At 48.7% G+C, this 19,471-nt stretch overlaps 1 protein-coding gene across 2 annotated transcripts in view; it reads left to right on the top strand.

The window, feature by feature from the left end:
• Positions 1 to 7,863: 7,863 nt before the first annotated feature.
• The window catches only part of ankrd50 (ankyrin repeat domain 50), a 32,070-nt gene continuing 20,462 nt past the window's right edge, over positions 7,864 to 19,471 (top strand). Inside the window, exons 1-2 of one of the 2 annotated variants that reach the window (XM_027032021.2) lie at positions 7,864 to 8,064; positions 8,961 to 10,001. In XM_027032021.2, the coding sequence (XP_026887822.2) occupies positions 9,532 to 10,001 (470 nt within the window). In that variant the 5' untranslated portion in view covers positions 7,864 to 8,064; positions 8,961 to 9,531. Of the gene's footprint in view, positions 8,065 to 8,781; positions 8,873 to 8,960; positions 10,002 to 19,471 lie in introns of those variants that run through there. The other variant, XM_035526475.1, reaches the window with a different exon arrangement.

Here is a 19,471-nt window from a genome sequence, read left to right as displayed (position 1 = left end):
AATATTATGCTCTAATTTTCACTCTCTGCATTTGGTCTCAGAATAGGCAGCACTTTAAATGTACTGCTCCTTCTCTGCTGATGAATATATTAGGTAATACTTTGCCCCCTCCCCCACCTTGTCAGATACAGCTTTTGATATATTGTATGAGATTTAATCTGTGTTCATCAATTTCGTTATTTTCAAGGTTGACACTGTCTCCTTCTTTTCAGATACTTTTGTCCCTCCCAGACAACTATGAAACAAACTATTGGTTCTACGCCAATTTTAAAAATCTCTTACTTATAAGATTTATTTACGACTCATTGCCCTAGACACACCCTAGACATGCTCTAGACATGCATTAGACAGGCCCTAGACACGGCCCTAGACATGGCCGTAGACACTCCCTAGACACGCCCTAGACACAGTAAAATTAGAAATACTTGGGAACGCGAGCTGAGCATTGATTTCACAGACAGTCATTACCAGGACACACTTAAGGCTCTAGCTCATACAATTTAAGACAATATATAAAGTTCACACAATATATATAAACACACACACTCTCAAAATTAAGGAAACACCCATATAAAATGAATACAGTTTGGCGAATTTTAGACATAAGCTGTGGGAGAAGTGGGAAACCTGTTAGGCCATGTGACCAACATGGCAGCCATCTTGAATAATGCAAGCTTGGATTCGACTTCAGTTTTTTCGATTGGGAAGGTGGGTGTGTGACATCAAACTGGTAGAGAAACTCACCAGGAAACCAGCAATAACAGAAACATGCGTTTATTTTCACTTATGTATGGTGATTGTTCAGATAAAAATAATGCCATACATTATTCATGAATATACTCTTTAGCCTTTACTGCTTATTTTAGGAAATTTCTTGAGTGATACTTTAATTAAACCAATGGTTTCTAACCAGGATCATTGAGTATCCGGCAGTTTGTTAGGTTTGGCCTGCTCCCACACACATCACTGAGTGTGTTAGAGCAGGGAAAATTAAAATGTGCAAAGCATGGGGCCCTCAGGACAAGGCTGGAAACTTGATTAAACAAACCAATACTGAAGGACACACCTGGCAGTTGTGGGAAAGTTCCTTGCCGCTTTCCCCAAGGTATTCTAAGAAGCTTCGGATTACTGCATCTCTCTTCCTCTCAACACCACAGGACTGCTGGGAAATAAAGATTTTATACAAATGCCATAATATTGCAAAATGTGTTACATGGCACAGAAACCATCAACTATCCATGGAATCAGAACATTCCCGATCCAGAGCATCCATTATTGGACGTATCTTAGTTCCAGCCTGTCCTCCCTTAGCTCTCATGTGTTAAGGAAGTGGCGTGTAACCCATGTTTACCCATCATTACCACAATGCTGTACTCTCTCAGTGGCTTCAATAATGAGCTGTTCCTTATGACAATCCTTCAGGGTGAAGGACAAAACCCGTGTTAACTAACATTACAGTCACAACCAGTAAATGTGGTGTTTGAAGAAAATAGGCAGAACAAATTGAAAAGGTTGACATGTAGTTTGCAAAAAAAAATTATGCTAGGTAGCTAGCTAACCATTTTAGCTGAAGCTTAAGTACCTAGCTAGAATAGTTATTAACTCGCCAAGTTAAAACTTAGCTATCTTGTACCTGAAACTGCATAGCGCTTCAGTGTCTGAGTGTTTTTGCTACAATGAAGCTTTCGTTATTTGTCGAGCATGAAACATTTTCAGCAATGTTAGCTAGGAGTTTGGATCTCAATCCATGTTGCTAATGACGCTAAACTAAACATTTCTACTAAAGAAACCTACGACTAAAGACAACCAACTTATGAACATCTCTGCCATCTGTAGCTGTATCAAATAAAATGCATCCATATTTACCTTCATGTTTATCTTAATACTAGCTAAAATAACCAATTAACGTTAAATCAGTAGGCAAAAGAGCAATAGCGTTTAGGAGCTAAAAAACCTCCAAGACCCGAGACAAGAGACAAGCTCGGGTCCTCTACCAGAAGTCACTGGGGACCAGTTTGGGGGTCACAGCCCCTAGTGCTCCAATTGCCCAATTGCCCAATTGCCACAGTTGCCTTCACCCCCCACATCTTTTCTCACTCTTCCTTCAGCCCTTGGTACTTCTCGTGTTCCTTTTTCCTGATGATGCCATCACTCGGGATCGCCACATCCATCCCTACGGCCCTCTTCTACTGTTTGTCCACCACTACTATGTCCAGTTGGGTAGCCATTACCGTCTTGTCCGTCTGTATCTGGAAGGCCCACAGGATCTTAGCACAGTCATTCTCCACCTCCAGTAGGGGTGTGTCCCACTTTGATCTTTGACCTTTCAGGCCATACCCAGCACGGATTTTTCTGTACACCACGCCAACCGCTTGGTTATGGCGTTCCATGTACGCCCTGTTTATCAATGTTTGTTTAATCGCTCATATATGAGCTTGTTATGGACAATAAAGACACTCAAGAACTTCACTCGCCTCTTGCTACCTCTTTATTTTATATTTTATTGTTTTATTCGTTATTTTTTATTTTATTATAGTAGTAGTACAGTAATATTAATGATTAATTCAGAATATTGCCGGTTTGCTTTAAAACTAAGCACAATGTGAACATAGCCATATCACTCCTCTCTCTCTGGCAGGATGACGGGCTGTTTTGAATGATGTGAAAAAAACATTGTCTCCCTGCAGCGTGTAAGTGGTACAAACCTCAACAAAAGACAAGTGAGTCTGCTGGTAGAATCATCAAATTAGACACATCAGAAAGCTCTTGCATAAGAGGAGACAGTCATGAAACACACCCCAGATCTTATTGGTGTCTTTCCTTCTTATTTTCAGGTTTCATTATTTCATATTGGGTCTAGGACAACAGCAACAGGCAGGGACTCCTGGGTGTTTGACATGCTGTCTCTCCTGGTGATATACTGATGGAGATTGCTGATAATATTGGAGACTAAACACTCATAGCTATTCATAATTACTTGTCCCTTCATTTGCATGGATGATGCAGTAAAAATTAACATACGTTTCACCTATGGAGGTTTGAGTGCACAGATTGCCGTTTTAGTGTCTCATCCAGGCCTACGCTGAGTTTATTTCACAACGTACAGCCCACAAGAAATCTAAATAAACACTACCATCCAGTTTTGAGCCATTGTGGGCTTACCATATGTACATGTTGGTGTCCACTGTCAGTTACAACATTAAACAGCACTTAACTCATTCAGCAAATTCAAGAGACACTCCAATATAAGATTAGTTTATATAGGAATTAATTCATTGTACAATACAAAAAAGATCTGTCTGGCTTTATGTGTGTGTGTGTGTGTGTGTGTGTGTGTGTGTGTGTGTGTGTGTGTGTGTGTGTGTGTGTGTGTGTGTCTGGTGGTGTTGCCAGTTTTCCACAGCTCCAGTGACACCCTCTCACTTTGAGATATAAATATTTCAGAGCTGAGCTGTTACTTACAGTCTGCTGGAGCCAGACCTGCTCCCTGTCCCACACAACCCAGAGACTGAGAGACCTGCTCCCTGTCCCACACAACCCAGAGATTGACAGACCTGCTCCCTGTCCCACACAACCCAGAGATTGACAGACCTGCTCCCTGTCCCACACAACCCAGAAACTGAGAGACCTGCTCCCTGTCCCACACAACCCAGAGACTGAGAGACCTGCTCCTTGTCCCACACAACCCAGAGACTGAGAGACCTGCTCCCTGTCCCACACAACCCAGAAACTGAGAGACCTGCTCCCTGTCCCACACAACACAGAGACTGAGAGACCTGCTCCCTGTCCCACACAACACAGAGACTGAGAGACCTGCTCCCTGTCCCACACAACCCAGAGACTGAGAGACCTGCTCCTTGTCCCACACAACCCAGAGACTGACAGACCTGCTCCCTGTCCCACACAACACAGAGACTGAGAGACCTGCTCCCTGTCCCACACAACATAGAGACTGAGAGACCTGCTCCTTGTCTCACACAACCCAGAGACTGAGAGAGAGAGCAAGTCTGACAGGTTAGAAACCAAGAAAGGAGAAAGAAAGAAGAGAGAAAGCTAAAAGAAAAAGAGAAAAACAGACAGATAAAAGAGAAAGAGAGGGAGAAAGATTGCTGGGGGGGACTCTTTTATTTGGCCTGTTTCAGCACTGGCCACCCCAGCATTGCGACCCACTGAGCAAGTTAAGGTGAGGCTGTAGCATTTGTAGTGTACAGTGGACAGTCATGTGCTCTTTTCTGTTATGTTCAATTTAAATGTCACCTGCTGTTAGTGTCAGAAAAATGAATTACACATCAGCCTCCATAATGCGAACAGAGATGCACTGCAATAACAGAGCATCACTGGGAAATGCCTTCATACTTCTGCTCGGCATAAAATGACATTGTGTTTCGACATTTGAGTGGAGGGACTATTAATCTTTTTTATTTTGGGAGGGAAAAATCGTATGAGAGAGAGTCATTTTTCTTTCATGGGGCAATTTTGCAATTTTCAGTGATGCTCAGAAGCAAAATAGACAAAGCAGCGGTCAGTGTTTGGTTCATTTTTCAGCATTCTGCGCAATGATTTCGTTATTTGTCCACACAGTGTAGACAGCCTTTCAACCATGTGAGATTCTCTTCCTACGTTTATTTATTTATTTTTTTGGTGGAGGGGTGGGGGTCTGTTAGTCACTTTCCATCTCTGTCATCTCCTGTTCACATTTCATTCCCATTTTGACCCCCAACTACCCACAGTCATAAAATGTAATGGCCATTACACCAGACTTCCAACGTAAGGGCATTTTTGGCAGTAGCATAAAGTCATAAATAAATGTAAACATGTTCCACGTCAACAGTTTGTTAATAACATACCAAGCACTGATGTAATCTCCGCTGTGTCACCAGTCTTTAAAACATTATGGGTTTCCAGTCATATTTAAGTTTAGGTTTGTTTTTTTGCCTGGATGTGCAAAACAGATAAATCAGTGAGTGTTTGTGTTCCACTGTCCAGATGCAGTGAGTTGGTTGTGGTTAATAGAGATGGCCAATAACAGCAGCATGCGAGCACACACACACACACACACACACACACACACACACAAACTTACTCACACACACACACTCACACACACACTCATTCACACATGCACACACACACAAATTTTACAGGTGTCATAGAATAGGCCAGATAGACATGTGGTAGAGAGAGAGAGGGAGAGAGAACACTGATAGTACAAACACTGATACTACAAACACTGGTAGTACAAACACTGATACTACGTACATTGATAGTACAAACACTGACACTACAAACACTGATACTACATTCACTGATGCTACAATCACTGATACTACAAAAACTGATGCCACAAATATTGAAAGTACAAACAAAACTGCCCCATCTCATATTACCATCTCATATTGCCCCATGTCATATTGCCCCATCTCATACTACCATCTCATACTACAATCTCATACTGCCACATCTCATACTACCATATCTCATACTACCATATCTTATATTACCCCATCTCATACTACCATATCTTATATTACCCCATCTCATACTGCCCCATCTCATACTACCATCTCATACTACCCCATCTCATACTACCATATCTTATATTACCCCATCTCCTACTACCATCTCATACTACCATCTCATACTGCCCCATCTCCTACTACCATCTCATACCACTATCTCATACTACCATCTCATACCACTATCTCATACGACTATCTCATACTGCCCCATCTCATTCCACCCCTTAGTGGCTCCTGCCTGCTGTGCTACAACAGTCCATCTTCTCCAGCACAAATCATTCAGTTTTTCTCCCCGATTGCCTTTTTCTGTCCCCCCTCCCCCATCTCTCTCTCAGTGTTTGCCTCGGCTCTGTGATTGGTAATTATATTTCATTCAGACATGTTGTCCTCCAGGGGGTGTCGAGTGCCACTGGTTTTGATGAACGCGCTGTGCCCATGTCGATCTGTCACCCCTCTCGTGGCCATGTTTAAGAGCTATGTGGTGAAGAGCTGCCTGCCTGCCCCTATGAGGAATCTAAATTCTTATCTCTACGGTCTGCCAGGCTTTTGCACAGTACATTAATTAAATGATCTACATGCATTTTCCAGGCCTGATTCCTGGGAAAAGCATCCGATTCGTAACAAGGCTGTCTAAGTTTGGGCTAACTGTGTTTTTTTTTTTACTGATCGCATTCCTGTCTCAGCATGCCAAAGCACAAAGCCAGTACTAGCAGGCTATTAACCTACATATCTACATCCTAGAATGGGTCACCATCTGTTAGCAAATCCACCTAAACACACACACGTGCACACACACACACACACACACACACACAACCCAAACAAGAAAGAGAGGGAGAGACCTACTTTCATACCTCACATCATCCAAATAATAGACTTATTACAGCAAGTGCATGTCTACAGATAGACATACATCACTGATAAAGAATTGTTCTATAAAGCAGGGACATCTATGAAGACCAAAAGCTTCTATTCCCCAAGTAAAACCAATTTAAAGTTCATTTAGATGTTTACTGCAGAGTTCTCTCTTTCTTAACCATCCGTGGGTAAGCTCCAGAGTCTACGCCCAAACCTGCCTGTTCGATCTGTCTAGAACCTGACGGGACCATGAAGATTACTGCAGGGTGGCTACAGCACCGAGGAGTGATGAAGAGTGTAGCGTGAAGAAGAGCCAAATCTGACCAGCGGATGTTTTACATAATCACACCACTCAGGTCTGCCAATCTCCTAATGAAAACCCAGGGAAAACAATCGCACGTTTGACAGGCATACTGAGGTGCGTTAACATGAAGCCATGGACTGGAGCTGGTGGGGATTGAGCCCCAGCACCCCCTATCCCCTCCCCTCCTGTGTCACCCCCTATCCCCCCCCCTCCTGTGTCACCCCCTGTCCCCTCCCCTCCTGTGTCACCCCCTATCCTCTCCCCTCCTGTGTCACTCCCTGTCCCCTCCCCTCCTGTCACTCCCTGTCCCCTCCCCTCCTGTGTCACCCCCTATCCCCTCCCCTCCTGTGTCACCCCCTATCCCCTCCCCTCCTGTGTCACCCCCTATCCCCTCCCCTCCTGTGTCACCCCTATCCCCTCCCCTCCTGTGTCACCCCCTATCCCCTCCCCTCCTGTGTCACCCCCTATCCCCTCCCCTCCTGTGTCACCCCCTATCCCCTCCCCTCCTGTGTCACCCCCTCTCCCCTCCCCTCCTGTGTCACCCCCTATCCCCTCCCCTCCTGTGTCACTCCCTGTCCCCTCCCCTCCTGTGTCACCCCCTGTCCCCTCCCCTCTCCTCCTGTGTCACCCCCTGTCCCCTCTCCTCCTGTGTCACCCCCTGTCCCCTCCCCTCACCAATCTAACTCATGCAGTCTGTAAACCACAACAGGAACAGGAACTTTAAGTCATCAGATAAAAGCATTAGAGGACACATCACCAGTGGGGGCACAAGCTTTACATAAATAACCCAGGTTGGACTCCTGAATTAGATGGGTTTATGTGTTAATCCTTTGGAATTTAGTTTTATAAATTGTAATATTTGTGCAATTATTGAGCTTGTGTAAATGTATCCAACAAGTGTTCATTATCTTAGAGGAATGAATATTTAGTTAAATACTAGATATTCATTCCCCTTTCAGACTAATGCAGAGTTCGTATGCAAGTAATATTACTGATGGAGTCACGGAGGAAAATAAATCAGTCAACATTAGCCCTAAAAAAACATTTTTGGACGACGTTCCTCGGCTGCGTCAACAGAAAGCCATAAACCAGTAGAACTCCAACTCCCAGGATGCCTTGCGCGTTTTCCGTACGCGTGCTCTGTTTTGTATGCGAGACGGAACGTTAGAAGGCTCGGAGGCGCCGTGCTCGTGCGCAGGAGGAGGACGCCCGGGCAGGAAGAAAAAAAGAAGAAGAAGAAGAGAGACAGTTTTTGAACCGAAGAGAGAGAGAGAGGGGGAAAGAGAGGGGAGAATAAGGTCGAGCTCGGGAATAACGCTGGCTGGAAGTTCAGCCGCTGCCTTCTCGTCACCTCACCGACAGACGCGCGAGAGCCAGCCAAAGGTGAGAGAGATCCGTTCTGTCGGACGTTTGATCCAGAAACCGCAGCAAAGGGAAGAGAAACAGCACAACAAAAAAAACGTGCCGTTTCTCTCCCGTTTGGCGAAGTTGCCCGAGCTTGTCGGTTCGGATAACGCGCGCGTGCAGTTTTCGTCCGCGCGCGCAGACCCGTTCTGCGCTCGCGTTTTCTCTCCGTTGCGGGACGGGGGCTGTGAACCGGAGCGCGAAGATACGCGATGCCACCTGATACGAAAGTGCGAGAGTCTTGTAAAGGACTTTTTGTTTTTGCGCGCGGTCTCGGGAGAAAACGAAGTGCCGGTGCTGACTGGTGTAATGCCGCGCGAGGGGCGCACGGGCTCGGTGTCGCCGCGGCGTTCCCGGTAGGCAGAGCTAGCCCGATGCTTTTAAAAGTCAGCCCCTTTGTCATTACAACCCCCCCGGGGGGGGCGAACCGTGCATTAGCGAGCGTGGCAGAAAATCGGTTTTGCACGAGTTTGGGAAGCGGAATCCGTCCGCGCTTACATTTCTTCGCGAGCGGGCTAGATTTTGATGACTACTTTGTTGTACTCGGAGCATTCGCGGAGAGAGAGAAGCTCGGTGACGCCGTTAGGCGGTGGTCGGCGCAGTTGGAAGCGTTGGCTTTTCGCCCCCGTGCTGCACGGATGTGAATTGTTTGCGATTTAAAGCCCCGTTGGAGGGGACGGAGGGGACGGAGGGGGGCAGGGGTTGGCATGCGTGTAGTAACCACAGGAAGTCGAGACTCAGCAGCGATCTTGGTCATTTTTGGCAGGAGTGCATTTTCGCTGTGCGGGTAAGCGCTTTGCTTCTTCATGCGTGTGTGTGTCGGGTTTTCTCGTGACCCGAGTCTTATTCTGACGCCGAGTCTTTGTTTCTTGCAGAGAGAGGGGCAGTACAAAGTGTCCGGAGGTGTCGTGTGGGCCAAAGCCAGTCCAAGTCAGTCCCGCCGGCCTCGGGGTCAATGTCATCAGAATGAAGAAACGACCGACCGGCGGATTTAATTCGTCCAGAGCCCCGAGCCGTTAAAGCGCAGGGACAACATTTAACGGCGGATGCTTTGACCCCGACCTAGGAAAGACGCGAAAACGGAATATACGCGGATGTCAAACCCGGAATAAACCCGGGATCGCACTAGGCGCCATCCATGCAGAATCTACGGAAGCAAATGGAAAAAGTTGGCGGAAATTTCACGGCGTAGGCCGAGAAAGCCCACCCGCCCCTTTTGCCATCGTACGTCAGCGTGCCCTCCTTTTGCCTACTTTTGTTTGTTTCTGGGTTAATTCCATCTCTCTTCCTGGAAGGAACCTAACATACCGCCGCAAACACGCCCTACAGCGCATGTGGCACGATGGATCGACGCTCCCTTAGTTGGCCTCGCCAGTATTAAGTCATGCTCTGGAAACGTGGAGCGCAGTAACAGCCCCGTGCCGTGTGCGTCCGGACTTTTTCACGATGGCCCAGACGAGTCTACTTCAGGGCAAGCACTTCTACTGCCGCGAGTGGGTTTTCCACAAGATCCTGCAGTGCCTTCAGGAGAAAAGCACCAGCGCCTGTGGCAGGAGCGCGCCGGCGGGCGGCTCCGGTCCGGCCGAGCCCAGCGGCGCCGCCAAGCCGGGCCCATGGGGCGTGCTGCTGGTAGGCGGGCCAGGCAGCGGTAAGACGGCGCTGTGCACAGAGCTGCTGTGGCCCGGCTCGGCACAGGGCGCGCACCGCGGCCTCCAGCGCTTCTGCCTCGCCTTCCACTTCTGCCGCGCCGACGACGCCGACACGCTGTGCTCTGGGCGCTTCGTCCGCGCGCTGGTGGAGCAGATCTGCCGCGGCGGCCTCGTGCCCCAGTACGAGGAGAAGATCCGCGAGCCGGCCACCCAGAACTCCCTACAGCCTGGGGAGTGTGAGAGGAACCCCGGCGAGGCCTTCAAAAAGTGGGTAACGTGCTTGTGACACCACACACACACCTGCCCTAGCTAACAGATTGCTCTCTGCAAACATTCCCCCATTCCCCTGACAGGTTCCCGGCCGTTGTACACATAAGCGCATGTGTTCCAGCTCCACAGCCATGGTCTTCATGTTTGTTATTTTGTTATTCTCTGATGTTTGTGTTCACGTCTTCATGTTTGCTATTTTGTTCAATGACGTTTGTGTCCACGTCTTCATGTCTGGGTGTCAGGAGCCAGCAGGCAAGTTTTGCACAGTGCTGGATTATCCAGGAGGGATATTTTACACAATGCACAGTGCTAGATTATCCAGGAGGGATATTTTACACAGTGGACAGTGCTGGATTATCCAGGAGGGATATTTTACACAGTGCACAGTGCTAGATTATCCAGGAGGGATATTTTACACAGTGCACAGTGCTATATTATCCAGGAGGGATATTTTACACAGTGGACAGTGCTGGATTATCCAGGAGGGATATTTTACACAGTGCACAGTGCTATATTATCCAGGAGGGATATCGTGCACAGTGGAAAAAGGGGAAAATTGAAATGAGCTGTCACTGTTGCCACACAGTCCTCCTCCAACTCTCTCTCTCTCTCTCTCTCTCTCTCTCTCTCTCTCTCTCTCTCTCTCTCTCTCTCTCTCTCTCTCTCTCTCGCTCACCTATCTCATTCCTCTGTAAGACGTACAGGAAGGAGTTGTTCGATTATACATGTCATTGCACTCCTTTGTGATGGTGCATATGCAGTTTAAGTTGTGCAGCAGATGTGTTAAAAATCCAACCCATCACAATGCTGCATCGTTTGTCAGACAGGCAACAGGCAGACATGGCACAGTAGCTACCAAGAGTTCATATGCTGATCTGGGATCAGTTCTCCACTTATAATGTTGACCGTAAAGATATGCGAGGCCAAAACTGACCCTTGTTTAGGAGCCCTGCTGCCCCTCAGAGACGTCTGGCACAGACGGCTGCAGTAATGTAAGATGGTGGGATCAGGGCCGCAGGGCTATTTGTAGATCAGGGTCCATGGGTGCGAGTGGGGCTCTGAGTGTGGTGTGTTTAAACGGGGGTATTGCCCTTCTCCCGGGAGGATCTCTCTCTCTCACACACACACACACACACACACACACACACACACACACAGAGAGAGCTCGCATGACTTGTTTTGGAGCACTGGGTCAGCCGGACCACCGTGGACAGGAATGCAGTGCAGAAAACACACACACATGCGCGCAAGTCTTTGTTTGAGCATCTGGTGTCACTTAGTGCACACACATACTGGGTAGGAGGAAAGTAGGTTAAATGGCCATTGAGAGAGGTCCTTTAAAACGGCCAACGGACTTATTGATTCCTGCGCCGCATGGACCAACGTGTGTGCAGACCGGGAAAAGGTCTGTGATGACCAGCTGGCTGTGTTCTCACGCAGTAAACCGGGGGAGGGAAGAGAAAAGCGGAGAGAAATCAGAAGACTTGGAAGACAACGTGACGAGGAGGAGCGTGGAGGTGCGTCTCCAGTGTGAACGCACAGAGTTTGAGCTGGGTGTCTTCACAAGCCCCACCTAGACAGGAAGCACCGTGATTACAAGCACACAGCAGGATACAAGATTAAAAGTGTAATCCCTTGTCCAGCGGTGTGACCAATCGTCACCCCGCCGTTCCAAGCGTATTTAGTTTGGTGCGCTGGTACTCGAGTAGCATGCATGGTGTTGATGTTTACGTGAGTGAATTTGCTCAGGAAGCAGAGAGAGCATGTGAACCCCCCCCCCCCCCCCCGCTCCGTAGGTCTGGGTAAGAGCAACCCGGCAGCTGGCAGATGGGCTACTATCAGCAGCGCTGCCGTCTTTGGCCCAAGGACGCCGGAGCAGACAGCACGGCTACGCAAACAAGACGCAGAGGCTGGAGACTCATTGTCCCTTACCGCACGTATCTGCCGCGCGCCGTCCCGGAGCGCATTCTGCGGGTTTCTGCCATGGAATTCTCAGAAGCCCGGAAGCGCGGCGGCAGCGAGGTGGGATTCCTTTAAAGTGCTAGGAGTCGCGTCTGGAAGAAGGCAGAAGAAGAGGTCCACGCGCAACCGTTCGGTAATCTCTCAAAGAAAAGCGCGAGCTCTGGTCAAGAGACGTGCCGTCTGCCGCGCGCAGGCCCCACACGCACACGCTTGGCTTCACCTGCGTGCCCAGCTCCGTGTCTGGGGCAGGTTGCGAGTTCCCCCAGGGCCCGACACACAGTCGCTCTGGCCCCTTGCAGCTGGTGGCTTTGCTCTGACGCATGGCCCCGAGCGCCTGTTCATCTCAGCCTTCGCCGCATGGTGTCCTGTCATGAAGGAGCACTGGTGCTTTTTTGTTTGGTTTTTGTTTACGTAAGCAGCTTCTAGATAATAATAATTCTGGCATGGGCACCCAGGCAGCTGAGTACGTGATCAGCTCCCTTGTTAGCCGGAAGGGGACCTAATGACGCTAGTACACACTTGCAGCACGACGAATCTTCATTCTCTGATTTTTGTTAAAACCGTGACACTGGTTTAGCTCGTGAGCCATCTCGTTAAACGGCGCATTGTTTCGCTTTCTCTTTGACACACAGACACGCAGAGGGAATTGGGCAGGTTGTTGTAAAGGTGTGAGGAGAGGGAAGGGCATTTATTCTGTATGGATTCAGGGTTGGGGTCAGGGTTGGGGTCAGGGTTGGGGTCAGCACATGCTGAACACCGGCCAGGCACCAGCTATCACATGAGCAGCTCAAGCAGTTGGCTGAGAGTGGAGTGGATGGGTGGTGGCTTGGGCGGAGCTTGTTTTAACCAGGTGAGTGTGATTTGATACTGTAACAGGTGCTGCTCGTTCGGAGAGAGAGAGAGAGAGAGAGAGAGATGCAGAGAGAGGGAGAGAGCGAACGGGAGAGAGAGGTCCCTCAGAACAACAGCTGTGCGGCTCATCATGTGAAGCCGCGATGTGAAATCACGCGCGATGATTTGCTGAAGGTCGTCTCGCGCGCGCACGCTTCATAATCGTTGACTCATCGAGCGGGAGCTCCCCTCCCCCTCCCCCTCCCCTCCCCTCCCCCCGCCTCGGGGATTCCCCAGGACAGAACAAAGCCCCTCCGTGACCCGGGCGTATCGCAGGGAGGGCAGGCACGTCGGCGCAGCTCCCCGCAGTCGTGCTGTGGATGAAACGTGGTTAAGTGAGGTCAAGCGTGCCATGTGTCTCAGAAAGCTCCCCCCCGTGGGGCGGGGCGGGGCGGGGAGGGCGGCCCAGCGACGACGCCCCGAGGGCAGAGTGGCCCTGGATTAGCCTCAGTACTGGTGTGTAGCCTGTCATTTAGTGCTATTGGTAATGGAAAACAAGAGAGGCTGAGGACAGCTGATCCTACCCTTGTGTGTGTGTGTGTGTGTGTGTGTGTGTGTGTGTGTGTGTGTGTGTGAGAGAGAGAGAGAGAGAGAGCGAACGAGCTCCCTGCATCCTTTCATTACCCCTTGCTGCACGTCCTCTCGTCAGCATGCCTGGGTGAGAGGTGACTCAGCTCTGTCCACGTCGCTGTGAGGGGGAGGGTGGAGGTGAGCTCCTTCCAACACTGATCTGCTGCACATTTAGGAAATGAATAACACAATGAAACGGCTACGAGAGAAGGGAGACAGAGAGGGGAGGGAGAGAAGCAGAGGGCGAAGAGAGTCCAAAGAAAGTGTCAGACAACTGCTTTACAGGCCACGATTCTCCCGGCAGTGACACGACTAAAGCCCAAATGCCAGGACAAACCGGACTTGGGCCGGCTGTGGAGCTGCGGGGGTCTGGGCGGGACCGGCGGAGGTGATGTGGGTGGAACAGCCCAGCACCGGGGTGGGGGTTACTTTCAGAAGGACTGAGAGTGGCGCCCGACTGCAACAGCCCCGGGCGTACAGCGTGTGGGCTGCAGGAAACCACAGCCCACGACGTTTGCCTTGTTCCCGGCCCGCGTCCATGAGCCGGCCTGCTCTCACCAACACGGTAGAAGCGTGCTCCTCTCCTGGCAGCTGAAGCATCTGAGGTGGTTTCAGATTTTATGCAGGCACGTGAATTCCATCTGCCTGATTGGAGCGGAGGGGCCCAAACCGTCTTTTATATGCCACTCTTGAATAACACAGAAACCAAAGCTAATGTGAGCCCCACCCACAAGCACAAGCGGCAAAACGTCTTCAGCGTGACGTGCTGCTACTGGCCACATCAGTCAGCTAGATTACTGAAAGCCTTCCCTGAGAACTGAAGAGAAGTACCCGAGATTTGGGTTCTCTCCGCGCCACAGCCGAGTTTAATCCTTTGACCCGTGTCGAAAAGAAAACCGTCACGTGTTGTTAAAAGTTTTGAAATGGGAAAGGGAGCTACTAGCTGAAATGCACCCAGCCCGGGTCTGTGGTAAGATGGCAGGAACCAGAACCAGTCACCACCAGTTGGATTTCACATACTGAACCCAATGACTGACTGGAGGGTTTCTGGCTGAATATTTGTGATCCTTTCATTGGTTAAATTATTGTGAGGCTTAGATTAGCAGTCATGTATGAGAGAGAGGGAAAGAATGTTCGCTTTATCTCTGAAGGTTAACAATGGGGATAAGATCCTCATGTCAGTCAGAGTCAAATTTATTTCTATGGCGCTTTTTCCAACAGCATTGTCAGAAAGCAGCTTCACAAATGTCTGAGTTCAAGCCCCCAGTGAGCAAGACAAGGACAACAGTGGTGAGGAGGAAACCTGGAGAGGAAGCAAGACCCTCCTCTGGATGACAACGGACACCACAGTAGTAACAATATAAATGATAAAGAACAGAATAAGTAATGAGAGAACAATAAAAGAATCTAAAACAATAGTCAGTTGATGTCTGTTCTGGTTTTGTAGAAGCCCTAGTCTGGGTTTGATGAGTGTACGCGTGTCCGAAACCCACCTTGCACGAGAACGTCTGTCAAAGGCAACGGAGAAGCAGTGGGCATCAGGGGGAGGTGGGAGTAGCCGTGGCAGCTGAGATGGGTGGAGGCTCAGTAACATCATCAGGGGTAGCTGTACCTCGGCAGAAAGAGAGAATAGATTATTAGCCATGTACTGATATGAGGGTGTGTAAATTAGGGAACTATAATGTGCAAAGATGGACTCCGGCAGATCTAGCTATAGCAGCACAGCTAAAGGAAAGAGCCAGAAGGAACCACAGGCATGAGGGCACCCTGGAACATCAGCACTCCGCCTCTCTTAGTCAACAAACTAGAGTGACAAAAGAGAGGTGGAGTGACAGCATCATCACATCCCAGTTTAGCAGAACTCTCAATGCCCATGAACCCCCAGAGCTACACCTTTACCTAAGATGGGAAGTAAATAAAATGCCTGACTGTACAGTTTTCAGCCTAGCCTTAAATACTGAGACTGTGTCTGACTCTCGAACATTTACAGGAAGGTTGTTCCATAGTGTGGGAGCTTTATAGGAAAAGGCTCCGCCCCTGCAGTAGATTTTCTTAATCTTGGTACTAGTAAAGAGCCTCACCTTTTGATCTAAGCAGACGTGGTGGGTCATAATGCACTAGGAGTTCTCTAAGGTACTGTGGGGCAAGAGCATTCAGTGCTTTTAGGTCATTAGATGTATTTTATAATCAATAGAAAATTTTACTGGGAGCCAATGTAAAGTAGCTCAGATAGGAGTGACGTGATCAAATGTTCTAGTTCTAGTAAGAACTCTGGCTGCTGCATTTTGAACTAGCTGGAGCTTGTTTAGGCACTTAGTGGTACAGTCAGATAGTAAAGCATTACAGCAGTCCAATCTAGAAGTGATAAATGCATGGACTGTCTTTTCTGCGAAGAGAGTTTGTTCCTAATCTTTGAAATGTTTCTAAGGTGGAGAAAGACGGTCCTAGAACTCTCGAACGAGAGCCTGGGAGCCATAATAACTCCAAGACCTTTAACTGTTTGAGAAGTTGTGATTGGGAGACCATTGAACGAGGAATGGCTGTGTCTGGGCCAAATAGAAGCACCTCTGTTTTATCAGATATATGTCCTCTGGTTTGGCTGAGACATATAGCTGAGTATGATGAGTAGCCGTGGAAACTAGCACAGTGTTTATGTATAATGTCACCTAGAAGCAGCGTATATAAAGAAAAGGCAGAGGCCCTAGAACAGATCCTTGTGGGACACCATAGCTTCTGAAAAGTTTCCATTTATGTCGACACACCAGTAGTTATCAGCTGAGTAAGAATTAAACCAGGAAAGGGCTGTTCCCCTAATCCCTACAACATTTTCAAGTCTCTCTAGTAAAATGTTGTGATCTATAGTGTCAAATGATGCACTCAGATCAACTTTAATCAGTGCTGTCTCTACTACGATGACACCTAAAGCCTGACTGAAAGACTTCCTGTATCTGGTCGTGATTCCACTATGAGCTCAGCTGCTGAGCTACAGTTTGTTGTAGGATCTTGGAAATAAAGAGAAGGGGCTCGTGTGAGCTGAACGGCTGAACTGGGAGGCTGAAGGCCTCGTCTTGCAGAGTGCTGGAGAACGTCGATGCTGTTCTGCCTTTGTTTCCACAGGTGGCCAGTGGAATACAACTCCAACTTTTTACTTCTTTTCATCTTTGAGGGTGTCTGGGCGTGATGGTTGTGATCTATGTGAAATAACCCGATTGTCACACATTCTGTTTGCTCCTGAAGCTGTTGCACAGAAAATAAGTGAGCGGTGTCTGTTCTCCTCACCTCTTCTGATTGGCTGTTGGCTGGCGAGGTGCCAGGGTTCAGTTGCCCCAGTGCATGCTGGTAGGCTTTTGGGCCTGCATACACACCATGCCAGTGCAGCGAGCGCATGTATCTCGTAAATCTCAGACATGGGCACCTTGCCCGGTTCTGAAAATCTTTAATAACCGTCTAATTTTTGCCAGCACCTCCACCTCTCTCCCTCTCTCCCTCCCTCCCTCCCTCCCTCCCTCCCTCTCTCCCTCCCTCTCTCCTCCCTCTCTCCCTCTTTTCTCTCCGTCGGGGCTTGTGCAGCACAGACTGTGTGTCTGTTGGACGTGACTATGTTGGATGCGTTTCACCTATGCCACTTAGCCCCCTCCTGGATCGCTGGACTGTGTTTTTAGCAGGCAATAACAGGGGCAGCCAAACTGTTGGCCTGAAGGTAATAAGGACCCCAGCTGGGAGCACTACCTCTGTTGTTTTTAAACTAAATCGGTCTTTGTTAGGCAGAGAGGGAGAAAAGACTGAACTAGGTTCAGATGGCCCTGCTTCTGTAATGGAATTCTCGAGGGGGCTAAAGGTAAAAACTGGTCCTGAAGCAGGAAGCTTCTTGGTTTTAAAGTGCAGCTTTGAAGTGGGGAGGATAGAGTGGAGAAGAGAGTCAGTGATGCCGCCCCCTCCCCCTAAAGTCCTGCTTAAGAGATAAAAGATGTTGCCTCCGAAAGATGTGTGGCAGTGAGATTTGCGGCAGCCCTGACCTTGGCACCGCTCACCTGTCAGTCCTGCGTCAGGGTTCAGGCTTCCATAGAGACCGCAATAGCACAGAACCGACTTACTGCTGGGGGGCTCTGTGAACCCCCCCTCCCCCCTCCTAAAGTCTCTGGGACAGTTCAGCATGGTGAAGGTTTCTGGAAAAGCACCAACAAAGGCGGAGGGTGCAGGGGCCGAAATGAGGACGTGGAGAGAGAGAGAGAGAGAGAGAGAGAGAGAGAGGGAGGGGCTTAGCCATGCCCAGGAACCACTTAGTGGCTGGTCTGAGATCAGACTTCCTCTGTAAATGTCAGTGGTTTCAATGAAAGCTGATTATTCACAAATGTCAGATGGAATACATTTTTTCTTGCTTAGGTCCAGACTGAGCTGAAACGGGCAGTGGAAGAGTACACAGTAAAAACTTTACTCAAATTTTGTTGTTGTTGTTAATTAGTTCTATTTATCTAGTGCTTTTCTCAAGCCCAAGGACACTTGAAAGGCAGACATCAGAAATCTACCTTTGTACTAGCTCAAGTAAAGGTGGTATAAGAGTAAAGGTCAAGTAAAAGTCAAATGTAATTAGTTTCAGATTTCATTGTCACTCATTGAGACTGGAGGCAATAATACTACTACTAATAATAATACTAAGACCGTTTGTCCCCATGGTTTGCAGCCTTCTCCAGGTCCAGTGTCTCTTGGCGGAGTTTCTGTGTGGCGCAGTGTAACCCAGCTGCTGCAGTCATGGCTGATCCCCTCGCTGGACTCAGGCTGAGGTTATAGATTACACTTCTGACGGGTGCTCATACTGGATTCAGAAGTGGAACTATAAATCTGTTAGTAGGCCAGACATGCAGAAAGAATGAGGGAGGGAGAGGAGAGGGAGAAAGAGAGAGAGAGAGAGAGAGAGAGAGAGAGAGAGAGAGAGAGGTGTAGTGCTTCCCTCCTGTACTACCCCCTCAGCAGTGTTGGCGGCTTTCTCTCCGCTCACTCTCTGATTGATCCGGCCAGAGCGGCGAGATATGGCGATGGCTGAGGCGAGGAGGACGACAGCCCATGACTCCATGGCTGCAGAAGACATAGAGGAGCAGGAGCAGGTGTAAATGCTTTGTATGGGAACTGACCTCCGCCAGTCTCTACTCCAAGAGACGGGGGGAAGGGGGCAGGATTTCCGCTCAGCTTGGAACTCCATTTGGCATGTCGGAAGCCGACTTCCTGTTCCCAAAGTCAGGACAAAGGAGGAGGGAGAATCAGAAGCTGCTGTCTAATGACACTCAATAAAGGCTGTATAAAATCAAATGTGTTTCCACTGTGTTCAGTTCTTCTCTCTGTAGCGGTTAGGTAGAGCAGCCTTCTGTCTGTAGCGGTTAGGTAGAGCAGCCTTCTGTCTGTAGCGGTTAGGTAGAGCAGCCTTCTGTCTGTAGCGGTTAGGTAGAGCAGCCTTCTGTCTGTAGCGGTTAGGTAGAGCAGCCTTCTGTCTGTAGCGGTTAGGTAGAGCAGCCTTCTGTCTGTAGCGGTTAGGTAGAGCAGCCTTCTGTCTGTAGCGGTTAGGTAGAGCAGCCTTCTGTCTGTAGCGGTTAGGTAGAGCAGCCTTCTGTCTGTAGCGGTTAGGTAGGCAAGTTTTCTTTGTAGTTTTTAGGTAGGGCAATCTTCTCTGTAGTGGTTAGGTAGAGCAGCCTTCTGTCTGTAGTGTTTATTTAGAGCGGTCTTTTCTCTGTAGTGTTTCTTTAGAGCAGCCTTCTGTCTGTAGTGTTTAGGTAGAGCAGCCTTCTGTATGTAGTGGTTAGGTAGGGCAATCTTCTCTGTGTAGTGTTTAGGTGGAGCAGTCTTCTCTGTAGTGTTTATTTAGAGAAGTCTTCTCTCTGTCATGTTTAGGTAAAGCAGCCTTCTGTCTGTAGTGGTTAGGTAGAGCACTCTTCTGTCTGTAGTGGTTAGGTAGGGCAATCTTCTCTGTGTAGTGTTTAGGTGGAGCAGTCTTCTCTGTAGTGTTTATTTAGAGCAGTCTTCTCTAGTGTTTAGGTAGAGCAGTCTTCTGTCTG

Source organism: Electrophorus electricus, chromosome 1 (assembly GCF_013358815.1).
Source record: "Electrophorus electricus isolate fEleEle1 chromosome 1, fEleEle1.pri, whole genome shotgun sequence".
Taxonomy (NCBI): Eukaryota; Metazoa; Chordata; class Actinopteri; order Gymnotiformes; family Gymnotidae; genus Electrophorus; species Electrophorus electricus.
This window is presented reverse-complemented; position numbering and strand designations above follow the sequence as displayed.